The sequence below is a fragment of the Sminthopsis crassicaudata genome, chromosome 2, assembly GCF_048593235.1.
Source record: "Sminthopsis crassicaudata isolate SCR6 chromosome 2, ASM4859323v1, whole genome shotgun sequence".
Lineage (NCBI taxonomy): Eukaryota > Metazoa > Chordata > Mammalia > Dasyuromorphia > Dasyuridae > Sminthopsis > Sminthopsis crassicaudata.
In genome coordinates, this window is record NC_133618.1 from 438,214,538 (window position 1) to 438,234,719 (window position 20,182).

Consider the following 20,182-nt stretch of genomic DNA (forward strand, 5'->3'; position numbering starts at 1 on the left):
AAAATTCTAGAGAAGGAAAAGCCCAGGCGAAATGAGCTGGAAAAGCTAGAGAAGAAGGGGGACCTGAAGGTGACTTTGTTCAATGGGTAGCATAGAAGAACACTTAACCCTCTTATGCTCATCTCACACGAGGGCCGGGGAACAGACAAAAACCTTAATTCTCCTTCCCCCAAAGGAAGGCCTTAGGGAGCCAGCCGGCTTAGAGAGAGGCCTTGTCAGGCAGTGCAGGCACTCTCAAGCCAAGGTCATGTCGATCCCCCCATCACACACCTTGGGACCAGCATGGTTGGGCTCACAGCCAGGCTTTCTAGCTTCTCCACTCCCTCCATTAGACACGTTTCCTGTAAGCACCGTGAAGGGAGTGACTACGTGCTGCACAGACAAATATTCCGTTTTAGAAGTTCTAGGGTGATGGGCCTTCGTATTGGAGCGTAAGCATAAAACCCAAGTGCAGCATTCGTCAGAATGGGACGGTTTGGATGTAGTTCAAAGCAGTGAACCCTTTGCTTACGCTCCACCTCGGCCAGCAGTGCGGAGGGCGGCCGTGCTTCCGAGGGGTTCTCTGGCCAGTTAATGATCCCGTTGTGTTCCCCTAGAAGAAGCTGTGAACGAGGTGAAGCGCCAGGCCATGTCGGAAGTGCAGAAGGCTGTGGCGGAGGCTGAGCAGAAGGCCTTTGAGATGATCGCCTCGGAGAGAGCCCGTATGGAGCAGACCATTGCTGACGCCAAGCGCCAGGCCACTGAAGATGCATTCCTGGTCATCAATGAACAGGAAGAGTCCACTGAGGTAAGAGCTTTCTGAACTAGCGTCTGGGTATAGATGGGAATCCCAGAATTTTAAAAGAAAAAAAAAGTAATGAATTGAATTTTTGACTTAAATTTGTGATATTCAAAGGAACCAACATTAAAATATTTCTGTATAGATATATTGTATTTAACATATTTAACATGTATTAGTCTACCTGCCATCTTAGAGGAGGGGGTGGGGGGAAGGAGAGAATGATTTGGAACAGAAGGCTTTGCAAGGGTCAATGTTTAAAAATTACCCATACATATGTTTTGTAAATAAAAAGCTTTAGTAAAAAAATTTTTTTAATTTTTAATTTATTTTTTTCCTGAGGCTGGGGTTAAGTGACTTGCCCAGGGTCACACAGCTAGGAAGTGTTAAGTGTCTGAGACCAGATTTGAACTCGGGTCCTCCTGACTTCAGGGCTGGTGCTCTATCCACTGCTCCACCTGGCTGCCCCAGTAAAAAATTTTTTTAAAAAATTAAAATATTTCTCCTTGGCAGCATAGAGAGAAGGTGAACGAACATAAGGGATGATCCATATCGTTCATATGGTAGAGAGGCAGAGAGGCAGATTATTGTCCTCAAGCAAGGAAGTCCTAGGGGTTCCTGGCCTTCCTGACACATGCTGTCTTTGGGACTCTGGGCTAGTCACTTAACTTGTTAGTGTTAAGCTCTAAGACAGTTGCTGGCTGTATTGGATCAGGGAAATTAGTCATCCAGGAGGTCCCTAATATAAATGAAATCTCAGTGAAGTCCTTGCATAGGGATCCCCCTTCATCTTCATATCAGCAGATACAACCTGCACGATTTAGTCTGATCAGTGAGAATGCATCTTGCTAATAGTTCTTTGTTACTACATAAAATGCTTTAAATATTTGGGAATATAGGAGACTTTCTGCCTTTACCCTTCTTGGGGCATTTGTATATCCAGTGGGCCAGGGTATCAGTGGGTCGGTGTTCAGTTCAATTCACCGAAGTGGCCGCTTCCTGTACTGTGCCTAAAGTTCAGGAGATGAGAGAAGATGAATCAGGATATGTCAATATCTGTGAATAAGTGAGGAAAATACGTATGTTTTTAAATTAATATATATGTGAATTTTTTATATTTATTATAAATTATAAATATAACATATTTGTATGTTAATAATATAAATATTAAGTATATATTTTAAGCACTACTATGTGGCAAGTGCTGAGGGATAGAAATAGAAAAAAAGTAAAACAAATCCAGCTCTCAAAGTGTTTGCTTCTAATGGGGAAAGACAGGTCATCAAAAGTCCTAGAAGGTGTGGACAGCAAGCAGAGCTGGTCTGGATAGGATGGGCCCCAGGTCCTAATGGTAGTATCAGAGAGACAAGCCGATTGGTGAATGAGAGTGACTGAATATTCTGTGTAAGGATGGGAGTTTCCCAGCAGAGGTATTGGGCCCCGTATAGAACCAGAGGCCCATTTCCAAGAGAAGCGAAGGCCTCCCCACACTGAGCCCCGTAGTAGAGCCCAGGGAAATACCCACCCATTCTCAGTAGGGAGAGTCCACTATCATGGCGCTCAGTATGCCCTGGGGTCATATTCCACTTCTACCAACCAGTAATTCAGCAGATCCAAGACTTCTCCCTTCCTCCCCGACCCGCACAGAGAGCTCCTGGACTGCCACCCATTCTGTAGGGTATCTTCTCTGTCAACAGCCACTTGTTGTCAGTTATGGGGAATAAGGGATAAATGGGGCCTAAAACTTTTTTTTCTTGACTACCTCAAAAGGTATGAAGGAAGCAGACTCAGAAAGCGCTGCAGCCAGGGATAGTTTTGTTGTGGGAAGTGCACTGAAGTTTTAGTCAAAAGGTCTGGCTTGCAATCACAGCTCTTTCCCTTTATTTCCTGTGCAGCTTTAGAGAAGCCACACTTCCACTCACTGGGCCTTCTTTTTCTCATCTGCCAAGTGAAGCTGATAGAACTGGATAATCCTTAAGGTCCTATCTGCTGTAAAATCCATGTCCCTAAATGTGCGTAACGCAGAAGATGGTGGGTTTTATTTTTATTTTTTAAAAAGACAGGCTGAAGTGAATGGCTTAGTTGATGAAATGCTGGACTTGGAGTCAAGCACACCCTGAGTTCAAATCCTCCCTCAGATACTTGCCTAGTATTAAGCAAGACACTTAGTTTCTCTCAACCTCTGTTTCCTCATCTGTAAAATGGGAATAATAACACCTTCCTCATGGGGGTTGTTGCAACAATACGATGGAAAAGTACATGTAAAACATTTTGTAAACCTTAAAATCCTATGTAAATGCTATCATCATTATTATTATTGATGCTGTTGCTGATACTAATGATTAAAAATAATAATAACAACTATAACTATAATAATAGTTGAAGTTTAGGCTAAACCACCTTCAGGCCTCCGCATAACTTGATGGAAGTGCTGTGAAGGGTCATGCTCTTGCTGACTTGACTGTTTCCCCACAGGCCCAAAGCTTTTCCTTTGGAGTCCAGATCTGAGAGCCCCTGGGGTGTGAGCTGGCCAGAGGGTAACACATGAAGCAGCTTCGCCTTGCTCGGCCTCCTAGGAATTAAGCCCAGCCAGTTTTAATGGCCTTCGGTTGCCTCAGTCATATCATCTGGCAACTCCCAGGCCTGCCCTGCTGAGGCTGGGGAGCTTCTCCCACTTCTGGGCTTGTACAACCACAAGCGGCCTGTCAGCTCTGAAAGGAAAAGGCTCTCCCCCCCCTCGCAGATTTTAAGTGGAATCCTCCCAATGGGGCACGATTTGGGGGCCCTAATTATTCCCATGCAGTCACACCGGCAGGTTCACCAGCAGCTGGACTTCCTGGGTGAGAGGGGGCACAGGGAGCTGGGGCAGGACGGGGAGGGGGATTCAGCCCCCTCATCCCCAGCACCACGAGACCGGTTTCATTAGCCTTGAGACTCAGCTTGAAACGTGTGTGACAGTCATAGATAGTATTCCTACAGCGGAGCGCTACGTAGGCCAAGGAAACAGACCCTGTATCTCTTTGCTGGGTTGGTCCCAGCTCCTGCTCTGCATAAAGACTGGCAGCTTTGTGTATCTTAAAAAGATATTCTAATAAAGAATATCTTTATTATTCCCACTTTACAGATGAGGAAACTGAGGTTGAGAGAGGCTAAGTGCCTTGCCCAATACCACACACTTAGTAAGTATCTGAGGGAGGATTTGAACTCGGGTGCTTGACTCCAAGTCCTGCATTTCACCAACTATGCCAAATAACTTCAGCCTGTCTTTTGAAAATAAAGAAATAAACCCCACCCTCTTCTGCATCACAAACACCGATATCTTTGGACAGTAAATGGCTTGCTGGAACCCAGCCCTATTCCTCTGAATCCAAGACCAGTTTTTTGTCCCCTAGACGATGTGGCTTCCCACAGTGCTTTTCCCCTCCCCATAGAGTGAGCCCTAAGGAAAGTTGTGTCAGTATCCCTATTCTCACACTTTTTAAAAAATTTTTTGCTGAGGCAATTAGGGTTAAGTGACATGCCCAGGGTCACCCAGATCACACCTATTTTCAGTGACAAGCATAATTTTTATCCCCCCCGCCCCGGTTTCCCCTTCCTGTGACAGGACATTTCCCACCGTGGGGTCCCCCTCCCTGGGCAGAGCCCCGGGGTGCCCAGGCTGGCCCCCGCAGTTACTCGGTGCGTCCGTCGGGTAAGCGGATGATGCTGGGGCCCCCCCCCCCCACGTCAGGGCCCTGGTGGTCCCGTTTTGGGCCTTTGCCTCGGTCTGCCCACCTTGACTCGGCTCCTTGTCTTTCAGAGCTGCTGGAACTGCGGACGCAAGGCCAGCGAGACCTGCAGCGGCTGCAACATTGCTCGGTACTGTGGCTCCTTCTGCCAGCACAAGGACTGGGAGCGTCACCACCGCATCTGTGGCCAGGGACCCCACAGCCAGAGCAAGCCGCTCCTCCCCCCCAGCGGCCGCATCTCCGTCACCAAAGCCGCCGACGGGGGGCTGAGCCCGGCCCTGGACAAGACCTCGGCGGCCACCTCGCGATCCTCAACCCCTGCCTCGGTGACCGCCATAGACACCAACGGACTCTGAGTGGCCGCTCGCGGCTCCCCTGTGGTCGCTTCTTTACCCCAGCCGGCCTTTGTGGTCCCCCGAGAAGGCAGCGGTTTCAGCTGATAGAGGCTCCCGTCGAACCTTTGACACCCCCATCCCATCCGGGCAGCAGGACGAGGACAGCGACTTTCACCGCCTGCCCCGTCCCCGGGGATGACTGATGGCTGCTCCGAGGCTCGCCGGCCAGAGCTGGCTTTCCTCAGCTTCCCTCCCCTGCTAGGCCATCAGCCACTGCGCATGGTGGGGGGATCATTGCACCTCCTACTTCACTTGGGCCTGCCAGCTGGAGCTTCCCCGCCCCTCGCTGCGCCCCTGTTCCAGGCTTCCCTGCCTTGCTGGCCTGCGAGCTCCCCGGCACGCTCTCGAGGGCATGGAAGGGGATTCGGTTCTGCAAGGAGCCTCAAGACCGCCTACCCCAGCCGCATTTACTTTCAAGCCATCTGGTGATGGGGACCCGCTCCGGCTGCCAGCCTACAATGCAGCCTCTCCTCACCCCTGGCGGGCACCAAGGAGCCCCGTTTGAGCAACCAGAGAGTAGGTCACCCAGAAGCCTCTTAACTCATTGAGCCACCCTGTTGGGCGGGAGTCCAGAATCCCAGGCCTGACGGGACCTTCCACAAGGAGAAAAGCCACTGCCCTTTGCATTCTCAACTGCTCCAGAGCTCGAGGAGGGTCCGCTCAGACTTGGAGAGGGGACAGGAGCTGAACATGCCATGAAATGCATTCGATGCAATTTCTGGGAAGGGATGTATCAGTCGTCCCCACCCAGTCTGAGCTGGAGCCTGCTTCTCACTGGCTACTAAGGTGCAGTTTGGGACCACAAGGAGGATGTATCCTGATTGTTCTTTGTTTTGGGCTATGCAGAGAACATCTTATCCACTGCATGGAAGAGAATTCCTTTTATATTTCTATAGAAATGGCTTTTTTTTTTTAAAGAGTGAGCACAAGAGAGAGAAAAGAGAAATTGAATTTATCATTAGCCCACTCTCTCCAAGCATGTTGGCCAAAATTATCAAGTTTAGAAACTGCAGACCCTAAAGTCCAGCGCTCCATGGATTGGAATATTAACTGTGTTCCAAATGGTACTTGTCCAGGTCCCCGAGTTTCTTCCTGACGTGCCTGTGAGTCCAGGAATAGTCTCACCTCACGCAGAATGTGAAACACACCGGCTGGGATTGATGCAAGCTGGCCCAGGGTAGCCATGGGACCTGCCCAGCCAGTCAAGCAAGGCCCTACGTTTGGGGTTTTTTTGGTTTTTGTTTTATTGGTGTTATTTTGGTTTTTGTTTTATATAAAGGAAGCATGTGCCACGTCCAAAAAGATTTCTCCAGCTTCTGTGCTTTCAGATACTTTAACATCTATCATCTGTCTTGTTAACCATCCACAGGCTACATGGTGCTTTATCAATCAGTCAGTCCAATTCAGTGAGTATTTACTAATTATTTCGTAGGTGCTAGGGCCTAGGACAACCCAGACAAAATGGGGGGAAAGGGTACTGGCCCTAGAGGGACTTACATCCTGCTATTTAAAAGCGTTCTCCCTCCCATCACTGCTCTGTTGATACAAGAAATGAAATATTTCCTCTGAGCTCCTCCACCCCTAGGAGTTCTGAGGAAAATCTGGAAAACAGAGAAAAGCACACTAAGAGCCAGCCTGCCATGGCTGCCTACTTGGAGCTGGAACAGAGGGAAAACATCGAGCTCCTTAGAGAGATGTCCTTGGTCCTACAAGCCTTTCCCCATTCACAAATCCCTGAGCCTTGTTTCTTAGGGTGGGCATGCAGGAGCGCACCTTGGAATGTGTGACCAGCATTACGGGTTCAGTACAGGAGCACATAGTAAGTAACTAAGAGGGCCCACCTTACACGTCCTGTCTGCCGGACAGGATCAGGCCAGTCAGCGCAAGCTACGGCAGCATCTAGTAGATCAGAAGGGTCTCCTACCCAAGAGACAAAGAAGTTCCAAAGATTTGCTCCTATCGCAGCGAGCAGCCGAAGCCTGGACTGACATCTCCTCGGAAGAGTGATACTTAAAACCCAAAGAGGAATTGATGACAGAGAAAAAAAGCTTCACGAGGAGCCTCATTGAGTTAGGTTTACCTCACTTTAAGAAAGCCCTGCAATGATTAGCCCACCAAACTTAGAAAACAAAAAACTTACTTTCCGAAGGAAGTTGTTGTAGAGTAATAGTGTATATTCAAAGTTATACTGGGTAAGGGATCATAGAAAGAATAAGGAGGTAAAGTATAGGGTAACAAGATTGTTTCCACTCGCAATCTCTGTATTTTGTAGTGAACCTCGTTCCTATGAGACAGTTGGCAATGCCATTGTATTTTTCAGTGGATTTCAGCCAAGCCATCGCAGGGTCTCCATGTGAACGCTATAGAGAGACAGGGACTAGGTAATAAGAAATAAGTTAAATAGTCTCAGAACTGGTTGAACAATTGGACCCAGGAGCAAGAATTAGTGGCTAACGTCAAGTGGTGAGGGAAGAGTCTCAATGATGGCCACCAGACACTGCCCTCCTCAACGTTTTTATCAGTGGCTTTGATAAAGGCCTTGTTTATCCAATATGAAGCCCCTCCAAAATGGGGGAGGAGTAGCTAATGTACAGGATAAAAATGTCCAATACAAGGATTTTTCAATAGGTTTCAAAAGGATAGACTAACAGTTGAAATTTAACAAGAATCGATGAAAAATCGTGGATATTTAAATTCAGAAAATCCATTACATAAATAGAGAATTGTCCAAACCGACAGCCATTTGGGTAACAAAAACCAAGAAGCTTTAGGATGAGCCAAGAGTGTATGATGGCTGGTTAAAGAAGCTTTCGCAATCCTGGGTTCCATATGTAGAAGTACAGTGCCCACAATGAGGGTAATGCTATCCTCCGTCCTAGACAGACCCTACTAAGAGTATATAATTCCCTTTGGGAAAAAAACTAGAGCAACTCAGACGGTGAGAACCCAAGTTCTATGGAAAGAACAGGGATGTGTACCTGGGGAAAGAGAAGGCTTTGGGTAGGAGCAGGAAGTAGCATGTGATTGATGCCTTCTTTGGGCTAAGGAAGAGAAATTAGGAGGACTTCCATGTGGCCCCAGAGGTCCGAAGGAGGGGGGTTGGGGGAAGTTACAGGGAAGAACAAGAATGGAGCAAGCTGCCTTGTTTGGGGGGGCGAGCTCCCACCCACTGAAAGTATTTCAAGCTGGTTAGATGACCTTCCATCTGGAACGCTGTAGGAGGGGTTCCTGCACCAGGTCAGGGATGACTTCTAAGGCTTGTTCTGATTCAGTGAAAACAAAGATTTACCCTAAATGCCCATTTCCAAAGATGAGGAAACTGAAGAGGGAGGGAGGCAAGGAGGCTGACCAGCGTGCTCCCCGTGGGGGGTGCTCCCGTTACTCCAGGAGGCCCTTGCTAGACCCATTTCTGCCCCGTGTGCCCTGTTGCTTTCCAATGTATTTCTCAAACCAAATAGGTGTGCTTGTGTGTGTTTGTCCAGCTGACTGTCTCTCCTTGGGTGAAAGCCCCCAACAGCTGTGGGAAACGTGGGAAGGCAAGTCAGTGGGAAAGGGCTTGCACGCCGGCCTTCCAAGTTTCTGGGGAAAAACCAAAGGAGTTCCGTGTCTTAGGCGTGACGAGAATGGGAATGAGGGGTGCGCCAACAGCCCCCCGGGGGGGGCCTTTAAAAAAGCTGAGCGGGACAAAATCATAGGACTGAGGAGAGGACGGGGTTTTTTCTATCTTCTTTGCCATTTAACCTAAATAGCAATTTTCTTTTTTCTTTTTTTTTTTTTTTTTTTTTTTTTTTTGTCGTTACTTAATTCCATGCATAACTTATTTAATGTCTTGTATAAAGGAATCAAAATTGTTAAATATGTATTTAGTTTGTTCTACTTTAAGTAGTCAATAAAAGGCTATATTCCTTTTCTGGCTCCAGGCTGCTTTGGGAAGGGAGGGGAGAAATTTGCTGGCCACAGTGATCTGCCCTCTCCAGGCTGGCCTGAGGGGAGCCCTGGAAGGCAAAAGCAGTATGTCATGCTCCGGAGGGAGATGCCAAGGACACGGTGCCAGGCTCTGGCACCAGGCAGGGGCACAAACAGCCTCACACACAACCTCTCCCTCCCCCAGCCAGCACTTTTTTTTCTCCTGGGTGACTGGTCCACACAGCATCAACCTGCTGTCGGGACTAGATTCAAATCCCTCTTCTGATACTTAGCTTTGTGACCTGGGGGGGCGGATGACTTAACTTCTCCCTGAGCCTCAGTTTGTCTATAAAATGGGGATAATTAATAATATCGTTAGTACCTGCCTGGTAGGGTTATATATATGCCACATGCTCTGTAAACTTTAATAAACACCATATAAATGGGGCAATTAGATGCTGCAGTGGATAAAGCACCAGCCCCAAAGTCAGGAGGACCTGAGTTCAAATCTTAACACTTCTTAGCTGTGTGATCCTGGGCAAGTCACTTAACCTCGATTGCCTCAGCAAAAAACAAACTTGAGAACATATACATACATACATATACATATATATATATATATGTCAGTTGTTTTCACTGGGTACAGAACACTGTACTGGGCATGGTAGTGTTTATATAGGACACGGTCCCTGCCTTCATGGAACTTATAGGTGAATGGGTCAGGGAGTAGGGGGAACAGATGATATAGATCAGGGGTTCTCAAACTACCGCTGAGGACGTTTATGGGCCCCCTGGGTTATGGCAAATGGGCTGAGGGGCAGAGACAGAGTGTGAGGTTTTGTTTTTACTATAGTCCGGCCCTCCAACAGTCTGAGGTTCAGTGAACTGGCCCCCAATTTTAAAAGTTTGAGGACCACTGATGTAGATCATAATACAGGGTGTCTATGATGTTTTGGTGCAAACTTAAGTTTATAACTATAATTACATTAGTAACTTATTAAAACAAACCTACTAAGACATTTGGGCCACTGCATTACAATAAGGTATCGCTATCAGAGGTTCTGGAGAGGTCTGAAGTGGGGTCAGGGCATGCAAAGAAGGTGATTACTTACCAGGGACCTCAAGAAAGCCTTTTTGGATGCAGGTGGCCTTTGAGTTCATCTATAAAGGATAGGCAGGGATTTATTCACAGGCCAAGAGGGAATGATGTGAATAGACCACCGAGGTGGGAGAGCCTTGGCTGGGCTAGCAGGGAGTAGCCCGCTTTGTCTGAAGTAGAGATCATATAAAGGGGACTGATAAAGGCCAGAAAGGAGCATTCTGCCAGGCTATGGAAAGCCCTGAAAGCCAAGCAGAGGAGGCTGAATTTTACTCTGTGGGCAAGGAAGGCTCTAGAGCCGAGATCTTTGTTTGAGGAGTGTAGCCATCCCAGCCTGCTGAGCTGATCTTTGGCCAGATGAAGACAGAAATAGACAACATCTGGATACCTTCCCTTCCTTCTCCCCCCACATCCTCTCCTTAATTCTTAGGCCTTTTCCTGTCTGTGGGGCTAAAGCTGAGATGAAAACTTACAGATGGTGTGACTTTACATGAGCCAGCAGGGGGATTGTGGCCTGGGTTTCCAGGCCTCACTCAGACCCCTCTCCCTGCATATTCCGAGTCCTGGAGATACAGATGTTCCCTACATAGGATTGCAGAGAGCTGGAAGAACTTCAGAAACTAGATTGAGACACAGGCTCAGAGATGTTGATTCATCCAAGAGCCACACAGGTTCTATATCAGAGGGGAATCCAAACTGAGGTACAAGTACAAATCTGGAGTTTTTGGTTTAACAGATTTCCTGCATCCAAAAGATCTGCTCCAGGAATTCTTTCCTTCCCCCGGGTCCTTCCACATAGAAAGGAAAAATGGGCTCATTCTGTGGGTCTTCCAGCCTGACTTTGCTTCTGACCCTTAATTCTGGTGGAAGGATAAAGGGATGCAGGGTGGAGCTGCTGCCCTGGGTCCAGATGTAAGAGCAATAGGAAGCATATGGTCCTCACAGGTTCCATCCCTCCCCCGACCCTTCCAACATACTTTGTTCTTTGGGAAGAACGGATCTGAGCATAGAAACTAGAGGGAGAACCAAGGAAGCATGGAGTGAGGGAGCAATAGACCATTCAGGCAGACCTGTGGAGGGAGAGAGGGAAGAAAAGGGAAAACAAGCTTCTTGAGCCCTTAATAGTCTTTACAGGGTCTGCATCCTGGGGATCTATCTGAACCATTGAATCTACATCCTGTTCAGCCTCTCAGGAAAAATACATCAGAGACTCGAGCAGCCCCAAGGACTTGTTTCTTTGGAGCCCAGTGGGTCAGGGCCAAGTTGGAGCATCCCCTGGTGGTCACAGGCACGCATTACAACCAGTAGGTCTTGGAGATTAACAGTTGGAAACTGAAAAGGATTTCATCTGGCCTTCACACTGAAGGTTAGATCATCTAGTCCCTGTCCTCTGTTCTAGTGCCCTCAGGACTCCCAAAACAGGCAGAATCACCACAAGCCACTGGACCAGATGGCCTCAAAGGTCCCTTTCAGGTGATCTTTCAAAAGCAAAAAAATGTTTGTTCCAGAAGTCTAACAAAACTTCACTTGCCTGCCCAAAGAAGCACCAGGGGGTCTGCCTCCATTAGCAATTCAGGTCCTACCCACTTAGGCTCTAGCCCACCTCTCCAGGATGCCTGGGTATTTCTCTCTGCCCACTGAGGCAGCCAGGCTGGCTTGTCCTTGCCCTTCACACACATAATATTCTCAGGGATTTGGTACCCGCTCTAAGCCATGGAATCCTCATCTCTGCCTCTCAAAATCCCCTAACTTCCTTCAAAACTGAGCTCAAATGACGCTACCTAAAAGTGTGAGCCACCTCTAGGCAGTCCCTAGGACCCCCACCCCCAGAAATCTCCTGTTTACCTTGTAAATATTTTGTGGGATTAAATGAGATAATATTTCCAAAGCTTAAAGCTATGTAAACAACAGCTATTATCATTATGGTAGACTTAATCTGAATTTTATCACATCCCTTGCCCGAATGGGAACAGCCTTTTGGGGGGCAAAGACTGGACACTATCTAACAGGCAATTAGTAAATGCTTACTGAATACGTCCAACCCCATTTTATAAAGGGTAAACTGAGGCTCAGAGAGTTAAGTGACTTTTTAAGGTCTCACAAATAACCTACGGCAAGACCAGGATTCCACCCCAGGTTCTTGGTCTCCAAACACAGTCCTTTGCTGTGCCTCTTACTGCTGTGAGTTCAACTCCCTCATTGCCAGGATGCTCCCATGGTCTAGCAGGGGTGACCGGTTCAGAAATCTCATTCAGCTTCTGCTTAAGCAAATCCCTAGTCCCCATTTTGGACTTAGCATTTTTTAATTTGCTCTCCCAGACTCTCCTCTGGATGCTGAGATTTCTCCCTGCTCAACTAGAAGAGAGAAGACATTCTCATGAGGAACTGACTCCTTCCCCTCCATTGGCCCTGCCAGCTATTGCCATCCCCATTTCAGATGAGATCCAGCCCCTCCCCTCCACGGCTGCCTCAGTCCTATTTGTCCTTGGCTGGGGGGGTGGGGAAGCTTCCAGGCTCTGTGGGCCATGACCAGAGTTTGCCCCAGAGCACAGTCATTCCTCGGAGAGCCCCTGAAGGCGCTGCCCCCCCCAGGTGGGGTCCTGTCCCCACCAGGCCCAGCTCCAGAGGAGGATAGTCTGTAAAGGTGGCCAGTTGAAGGGAAGTATTGATAAAGCTCTGGCTGTGCTGGAGTCCTGGGGCCAGAGATTCCACACCAGCTCCTTCCTCTAAGCCCCCCACTACAAGCTGGCACTGGGACCCCCACGTGAACGAACTCAAGATCAGGTGGATGAGGAGTGAAAAAGTGTGCCTCAGTTATGAAGCCTGGAGGGAGAAAAGCAAAGCGATGACAGGAGTGAGACAGGAACCTTTATTGTAGGTGAAGTGGGAGCATCATGGGCTCCTCTTCCATGACTCAATTCCTCAGTGTTACTGCTACTCATGCAGTCACTTTTATCCTAAAGATAGCTGCATGTGGGTGGTACACGGACATGCAAAGTATATGCAAAATACATGCAAATTAGAGCTCCTCTCCTCCCCATGAGGAGATGGGGCAGAGCCCTTGTTCCTCCCCTCCCCATCACCACTTAACACACGCATCCTTATGCTACACAGTAAGGCCTGCATCCTGACTCCCCAGCAGATTACCTCAGGGCCCGGTATGAGGGGAGCCAGTCCCCACCAAGGCCTTCAGTCACCCTTCTAAGCCCAAACAAAACTATGGAGAGCCACCTTCTGCCTCAGTATCATCAAGCAGCCATAGGACCTTAGAAACCATTAGATACAACCTCCCCCCTATTTTACAAACTGGGAAACTGAGGCCCACGGAGAGGAAGTAAGCAACTCAGATTTAGAACCCAAGCTGGCCCTGCGTTTTGCTCTGCATCATGCTGCCAGGGAGAAGTCCCCCCTACCCCTAGAGGTGTCTGCCTATGCATACAGAAACCCACCGCCCTCTCAGCCTGGTGTCTGGGACATATGGGATGGGTGTTGGGGTAGCTTGAGGGAGGGCTTCCGAAAGGCAGCAGCGCGGGCTGGGAAACCTCCCTGTCCCAGACACCTGGCTCTCCCCACCTCCAGATCTTTCCAACCACACAGAGCCAAGCCTCTAATCTTGGTTGCGTCCTCAGGGCTCCTGGAGATAAGCGGCAATGTGGGGCTAAAGTAACCTTCATCCTAAGACAGGGTTCAGTTATTATTCATGATCCACCATGAAGCTGGAAAAGGAAAGTTAGCGTCAGATCCCATCTCCCTGGGCCTCCTTGCTGAGGGCCCACTTTGTGACAAGTCAAAAAGCACAAGGAAGATGAATTTAGAGTCAGCTTAGAATCAGCCTGGGCAGCATTCTGGGAAAGGAGAAACGACCCAAAAGGGCCCTGAGACGGAGCATTCAGAGTTATCTATGGCCCTTCCCTCTCCCTCCACCTGAATACCTCATCCTTAAGCCTTGTGGAGCCTAACAGCAACCTCTCTCCCAAGTTCTTCCCCATCCTCTCCACTCCTTTGGTCTCTTGCCACATCTCTGAGAGCCCCGCCTCCACTCTATGGTCTCCCTACTCAGTGCCAGATGGGCCCTGCTCAGCAATTTTGGGAGACCCCTTAAGGTTAGATGTGGGAAGTAGAAGCAGAAGTGGAAGAGACAGGATCCAGTGCTATCTCCACTCCTAACTCCTATGACTGAGCAATTCCCTCCTCTCAGCTCAGTTTCCCTGTTATGAAGATGGTGGAAGAATGATCTCTCAGATAACCTCTCAGCCCTTTCTCCCTCTAAGTTTCTATAAATCTGTAAGAAATACCAAACTTCGGAGGTGGGCATTCAAAGCCCTCCACCATCTGATTCCACCCTGCTCCTCTCCTAGCTGACTTTACACTATTCCCTTCCGTGTAGTTTGTGCCCTGGAGATATTGGGTTATATGTAAAGGTCTGGGATTGGAAGTCAGGGAGATGAGGAGCTCACCTGGAAAAAGCATGGTGGTCAGGACCTCTGGGGTCTGCAGGTGGTCAATGAGAACTCTCTGGAAGGCCTTAGAACAACTTGTCTGTGAGTGGCTGCAGAGGATTTGGGAAAAGCAGTAAGGAAGACCATGGGTGAGTGGTTTTAATCCACTCCTGCCAGCTCCCGATTGGACCACAAACTCTCCACCCATGACACCCAAGATGAATCATGGGATCATAAATCTAGAGTCACAAGGATATCCAGTCTTTTGGAGTCATGGAAGCCCAGTGAGGGTTAGGTCACCAAGACAGCAGGAGGTAGGACTGGACTCTTGGGCCTTGGACACCAGAGCCAGCGTTCTTTCCCTGGTGCCTCACTGCTTCGAGGGCACAGGGCAGGTCCCCCCTCACCTCCTCCAGCCCCTGAGGGATGCTCACCTTTTCCAGGAGGCTTCATCCTTCCAGAACTCAAACAGAATGAAGGCGGCTTCGTCCCGCAGCTGCTGCACTGACACGCTGGAAGGGACAGAGCACGCATGTACTGGCACATGAGTGGCTGGACACCTAGAGGCCCCTTCTGCCATCAGCTCTCTGCGGGGCCCAGGACCTTGGCAGCACCACAACTGCTGGACAGCTATCCTCCCAGCTCAGGCTTCCCCAGCTTCCCCTGGGCCCTGGGAGGTCTTGGGCTCCATGCTCTGTCCCCAGGCCCTGCTGCGGGCTTCCTACACCACTGCCCCTCAGCTAAGGGCCCAGGCACAAGCCGCACACTCACTGGAGGCAGCTGCTCTGGGCACTCGTAAAGTCTGTGTAATAGTCGAGGGCCCGCTGGAAGTCCTGCAGAGCCTCCCTAGTCACTGAGATCTGCCTCTGCGCCACCAGGATCTGCTGCCAAGAGAGGGAAAAGCACAAATGAGTCACTGCCTGAGGGGCTATCTGGCCAGGTCAGGCATCTGAGCCTTTGCTAGGGGGCCTGAGCCAGAAAGCACAGCACTGCAGCAAGAATACGATGGGGAACACAGGGGAGAAGGGACACTGCGGAGCCGGAGAGAGGAGCAGATGTTCCAACCAAGAAGTGCAGTCCTCCTGGGAGAAAGGCGGTCTCCCTCTCAGAGAACCCCTCTCACCTTCCCACAGGGGCTGAGGGCAGGGGGCGCTCAGGGAGGGGCTGGGAAAGATAGCAGGACCGAACATTGCAGGTTTACAGGGGAACTCAGAGTACCAGGTACGGTCTGTACCACCATGGAGAGAAAGCCTCCTCTTCCTCCATTTCAGTGCCCTGAGACTAAGTACCATTGCCCTACCCTAGTTATAACTGTTAAGGAAGCCAATCCCTCCTACCTCAGTCAGGAATGAGATAAGGGGGGCCCAGCCAGTTAAAGAATGCAAGAATAGGTGGCAGTGGCAAAACCTCTGGATTTGGGGGTCAGAAGAATTGGATAAGTCTAGCTCTAACATCATCCCTATGATAATAAAAACTATTTTATTGTCATATATTATATCAATTCTATCTAATACATAAATAGTGTTATATATAAATACTACCTATTATAGAGACATTTATATTGCACTTTCTTTGTGCCAGATGCTGTGCTAAGCACTTCACAATTATTATCAAATTTGATCTTCACAACAATCCTGGGAAGTAAGTGCTATCATTATCCCAGTTTACAGTTGAGGACAGTAAAGAAAACAGAGTGAAGTGACTTGCTCAGAATCACATAGCTCCTGTCTGTCTGGAGTATATTCTGAGTCCAGTCCTGGTGCTCTACCCACTGTTCTTGTTATAATGAGAGATTTGTGGCTCTGGCCTTGTGTCCAGGAGGGCCAACAGAAACAGAGGCTTAGAAACACATAGTCTCAGCTTATCAGAAACAGCTTGAAATAAGGAAGAGTGCCCAGTGTAGGGAGGGACCATGAAGCAGAAGCCCCAGGACACTAGGTTAGTAGTTGACTGAAACAGGGGGAAGGAAGGGAATTCTGGTGTGGAAACTCCCTCCACTTACACAAATCAACATCTCATCAAGGACTGAGATTCCAAACCCAGTGCCCCACAATGCCTCAAAATCCGGGGATACTGCAATCAGAAGGGGCCTGTGGTTGTATAGAGGGGTTTTCTATTACTCAAGAGTCTTTTTATATCAAGTATTCCATTAGATCCTGATAACAGTCTTTAAAGGAGTATACTAAAAGAATTATCATGTATTTCATGTGTTTTTTAAGTATCACACAGGTGGTGATTATTAAAGGTCTAATTAATTGAATGGGAAATCACTTGCCCAGAAGCCAACAGAAAGTCAATGGTAGAGCCAGGACTCCTGATTCAAAGCCCTACAGCGTGAAGGAATCCTCACTGAAGAGAACATTTGTGGTTTTGAATAAGTTGGAGTGGAGGCTGTGGAGATCCCTTCCAATTATGTGATTCTGTGAGTCAAGCAGGGAGATCCTGAGGTGGAACCGCAAAACTCAGACTGGGACATGGGGCTAGCCAGGCACGTGACTGTAGAACCTGGCTGAGCATCGACTACCCCCAGGACTGCCAGCCTCTCCACACACCCAGATGTGCCACACTGGGACTTGGGAAAAGCTCCTAGATGCACTTACTGAGTCAGCTGCTTTGCAAACTGTGCCTTCTGTTAAGGGCTCCAGCCGCAGGGTCTGCTGCAGAGAGAGGTGATGGGAAACAGGGTTGAGTTTGGAAGAGATGCAGAGATGAAAGGTAGGTAACAGTAGGTAGGTATGGGAAGGAACTGGGGAAGAGAAGATGGGGCTGGGATAGGGGAGGGAGGAGATACATGATAGCTATGTATATGAGGAGCTTAAGGTCACCAAATGACAGAATGAGGAGCCAAGGGTGAGTAGAAGGATGGGTAAGTTGAAGAAGCTATCAAGAGCCAGAGTTTAAAGCAATATAATTTATTTCTTTGTTTGTTTATTGTTTTTTCCTGAGGTAATTGGGGTTAAGTGACTTGCCCAGGGTCACACAGCTAGGAAGTGTTAAGTGTTTGAGACAGAATTTGAACTCAGGTCCTCCTGACTTCAGGGCTGGTGCTCTATCTATTGCAGAAACTTTTTTAAAGGGATCTCTCCAAAAAGGAAAGGTAAACCTGGAAAGTGAATAAATTCTCCTTTACTTGAGGTCTTCAGAGAAGTAGGCTGACTATCCATTTGTGGGCTACTATGGAGAAGGGATTCCTGCCCATGTATAGGCAAAACTGGGTGCTGAGTTCCTTCTAGTTCTGAGGCTCTGAGTTTGGCATGGTGGGCAGCCATCTTTCTGGAACCCCTACCTGGCATCCTGCCTGCTTCCTGAGTAGGCTCTAGCCAAGCCTTCTCAGCTGTCCCTGGAATGCAGGCAGGGAGGGCCCTTTCCCTCAGAAGAGCAGCACTGTGACCAGTGGGGCCTGGAGCTAAGTCAGACCTGAGGGCCACGTACCTTACACTCCAACTGGTCTATGAGCTGCTGTAATCGGTTCACTTGCACCATCCACTGACTGTCAGACTCCACATATAGACCTGCATGTGTCAAGGAGATGGAAGAAGGGCTTTGAAATCCTGAGCTCCAATCTTTGTCTCCCAGACAATCTTTCCCCCACCTCCATCGCCCCCTGCCCTTACTTCCCAACTGGCCCCTTCATCATTAGGCTGAAGGTCCAGGGAGGTGACAGAGACCTGCTCGTTCTGGCTTAGGACAAGGTCTGAGATACTTTAAAAGAGAGAAAAGACCTGAGAAAGGAACCCCACCAGTGTGCCCTGAGGGAGCTAGGCAGCCCACCCACCTGGGTTCAGAATTCCACAATCTGGGGTGCTCGAAGACAGGCAAATGCTCCGCGTGGCCCGGCGCCCAGACCTCCTGCCAGCTCGAGGCCGCCCTGACTCTTCTGCTTTCTGCATGGGCACATCCATCCTGCAGGGAACCGGTTTAAGACCCAGATGTCCGAGTCCACTTCCCTCCCTAGCCCTGGAGACTGACTCATGAGCCCCAAGGACCACAGCTGCCGATGAACCAGTCTCCATAGCTCCCTGGGTCATCCCTCCTCTCAGCGGGAGGATCCACTCTTTCTCAGCCCATTGTGATCTCACTGCCCAACACTCACCATAAAATCATAAGATTTAGAACAGTTGAGGACCTTAGAGATCAGGCAGTCCAATCCCCTTCATTTTAGGAGTGGGTTTGGGTTGCGTTTTTTGGGAAGTGGGGTTGGAGACAATTAGGGGTAAGTGTCTTGCCTAGGGTCACATAACTAGTAAGTATCTGGAGCTAAATTTGAAATCAGGTCCTCCTGATTCACTGTCCCCCCTTCATTTTAGAGATAAAGAAACTGAGGCACAAAAGGCTTAAGAGCTTTGCCCAGGGTCAGATGAGTAATGAAACTGGAAAACAAACTCAGGACTCTTCACTGGCTCTGGGTCCTCTTCCTGTTCTCCTTTGTCTCTGCTGCCCTCTCAGACTCACCACTTTTCCCAGCACTGCCCAACCCCCATTTCCACACTGGGCCCTCTTCTCATTCTTACCGAGAGCCACCCATCTGTCCCTCAAGTGTGTCTGAGGCTCCCTCCAGGGAACCCTGCAGGGCCTGCAGCTGATCCACAGTCTCCCGGAGAAGGAATCGCATTACAAATTGGTCCACTTTGGATGCGTGGTCATACTCCTGGGGTGGGGGAGGAGAAAGGGGAGGATGGCAGTGACCAGGCCCATCCCAGGCTCAATACTCCCCAGAAACCTAGCTAATCACTGCACGAGAATGCATGCACGGTCTCTCTCTTCTGTCTCTTTCTGTCTCTCTCTATGTGTCTCTCCTTGCTTTGTTCTCTTTTCCTTCCCCCCTCTCTTTCTTTCTTTCTCCCTCCCTCCTTCCCACCCCCATACCAATCAGCAGGGTTGCTTCCTGCCTCAGGGCTGAAATAAAAAAAAAAAACAACTCACACTTTTATGGTGTTTTGAGATTCACAAAACTAAATTAGTTAATACAAATGTTATTATCCCCACTTTACAGAGGAGAAGGGAATCATGGCCATGAGGGCAGAGTTCAAGTTCTAGCTCTGATAGTAGCTGTATAATGATGAGGAAGTAATTTAACCTCTCTAAAAGGGGTTGTTGTAGGAATGCATTTTGTACACTATTAAGGGAGGCATCATTAGGATAAGTTATTAAAACGATCTAATTTAATCCCCTCATTTTACAGATGAAGAAACAGGCTCGGGGAAGGAAGAGTACCTTGACTAATGTTACACAGCACACAGCAGAGCCAGGACTTAATTCCAAAGTCAGTGCTCTTCCCATTGAACTTCTCTGTCTCCCTGGCAAACTTCAATAGGTGGGTTTCTGTGAGTCAGCAAGTCAGCCAGGGTATCCCTGTGCCAGCAGGATTAGCTCAAACAACTCAGGCCCCCTGGTCAGGCGGGAAGCAAAGGAGGACCAGAGGGAACAGGCTGGGACAGAGGGGCACGGGCCTCTCCCTGCCAGAGGAGAGCCACCAGCTGGCACTGGGCAGAAGGAGCCCTTTAAGCCCATGGAGACCGTCAGCCTCCCTTAGGCTCATCCCGCTGAGCATTGAGACAGAGAAGAGGCAGAAGTAGCCCCATAAAAAGGTCAGAGCTGCTGAGAACAGCAGGAGGTCCCGGAAGGCTCCAGAAAAGCAGCAGATGAGAAGTTAAATTCTCCCATCTCCCACCTCCCATCCCCCTAGGAAAGGAGACACTGAAGGATGGGCGGGAGGGATCAGAAGGGTAGGGAAGAGAGGCAAAGCTAATGATGAGGAAATCTTGCAGGGGAAGAGAAGGCAGATGGGTTTACACCCTAGGATTCTGAGCTGTCTCTCGCCAGCTTTCTCCTTGAAA

General features: G+C 49.0%; 2 protein-coding genes across 21 annotated transcripts in view; one reads left to right on the forward strand and one right to left on the reverse strand.

The window, feature by feature from the left end:
- The window catches only part of CBFA2T2 (CBFA2/RUNX1 partner transcriptional co-repressor 2), a 159,317-nt gene extending 153,114 nt beyond the window's left edge, over window positions 1-6,203 (forward strand). For 11 of the 12 annotated variants that reach the window (XM_074292398.1, XM_074292396.1, XM_074292395.1 and 8 more), the window contains 2 exons: window positions 597-787; window positions 4,578-6,203. In XM_074292398.1, the coding sequence (XP_074148499.1) occupies window positions 597-787; window positions 4,578-4,862 (476 nt within the window). In that variant the 3' untranslated portion in view covers window positions 4,863-6,203. The remainder of the gene's footprint in view (window positions 1-596; window positions 788-4,577) is intronic. The other variant, XM_074292391.1, reaches the window with a different exon arrangement.
- The window catches only part of NECAB3 (N-terminal EF-hand calcium binding protein 3), a 43,729-nt gene continuing 24,413 nt past the window's right edge, over window positions 867-20,182 (reverse strand). The window contains exons 6-13 of one of the 9 annotated variants that reach the window (XM_074292409.1): window positions 18,857-18,993; window positions 18,121-18,248; window positions 17,778-17,857; window positions 16,946-17,002; window positions 15,117-15,229; window positions 14,780-14,857; window positions 14,364-14,455; window positions 867-1,788 (exon numbers count right to left, since the gene is read on the reverse strand). In XM_074292409.1, the coding sequence (XP_074148510.1) occupies window positions 1,754-1,788; window positions 14,364-14,455; window positions 14,780-14,857; window positions 15,117-15,229; window positions 16,946-17,002; window positions 17,778-17,857; window positions 18,121-18,248; window positions 18,857-18,993 (720 nt within the window). In that variant the 3' untranslated portion in view covers window positions 867-1,753. Of the gene's footprint in view, window positions 1,835-6,292; window positions 8,897-12,190; window positions 12,730-12,752; window positions 13,623-14,363; window positions 14,456-14,779; window positions 14,858-15,116; window positions 15,230-16,945; window positions 17,003-17,777; window positions 17,858-18,120; window positions 18,249-18,856; window positions 18,994-20,182 lie in introns of those variants that run through there. The other 8 variants (XM_074292412.1, XM_074292408.1, XM_074292407.1 and 5 more) reach the window with 8 other exon arrangements.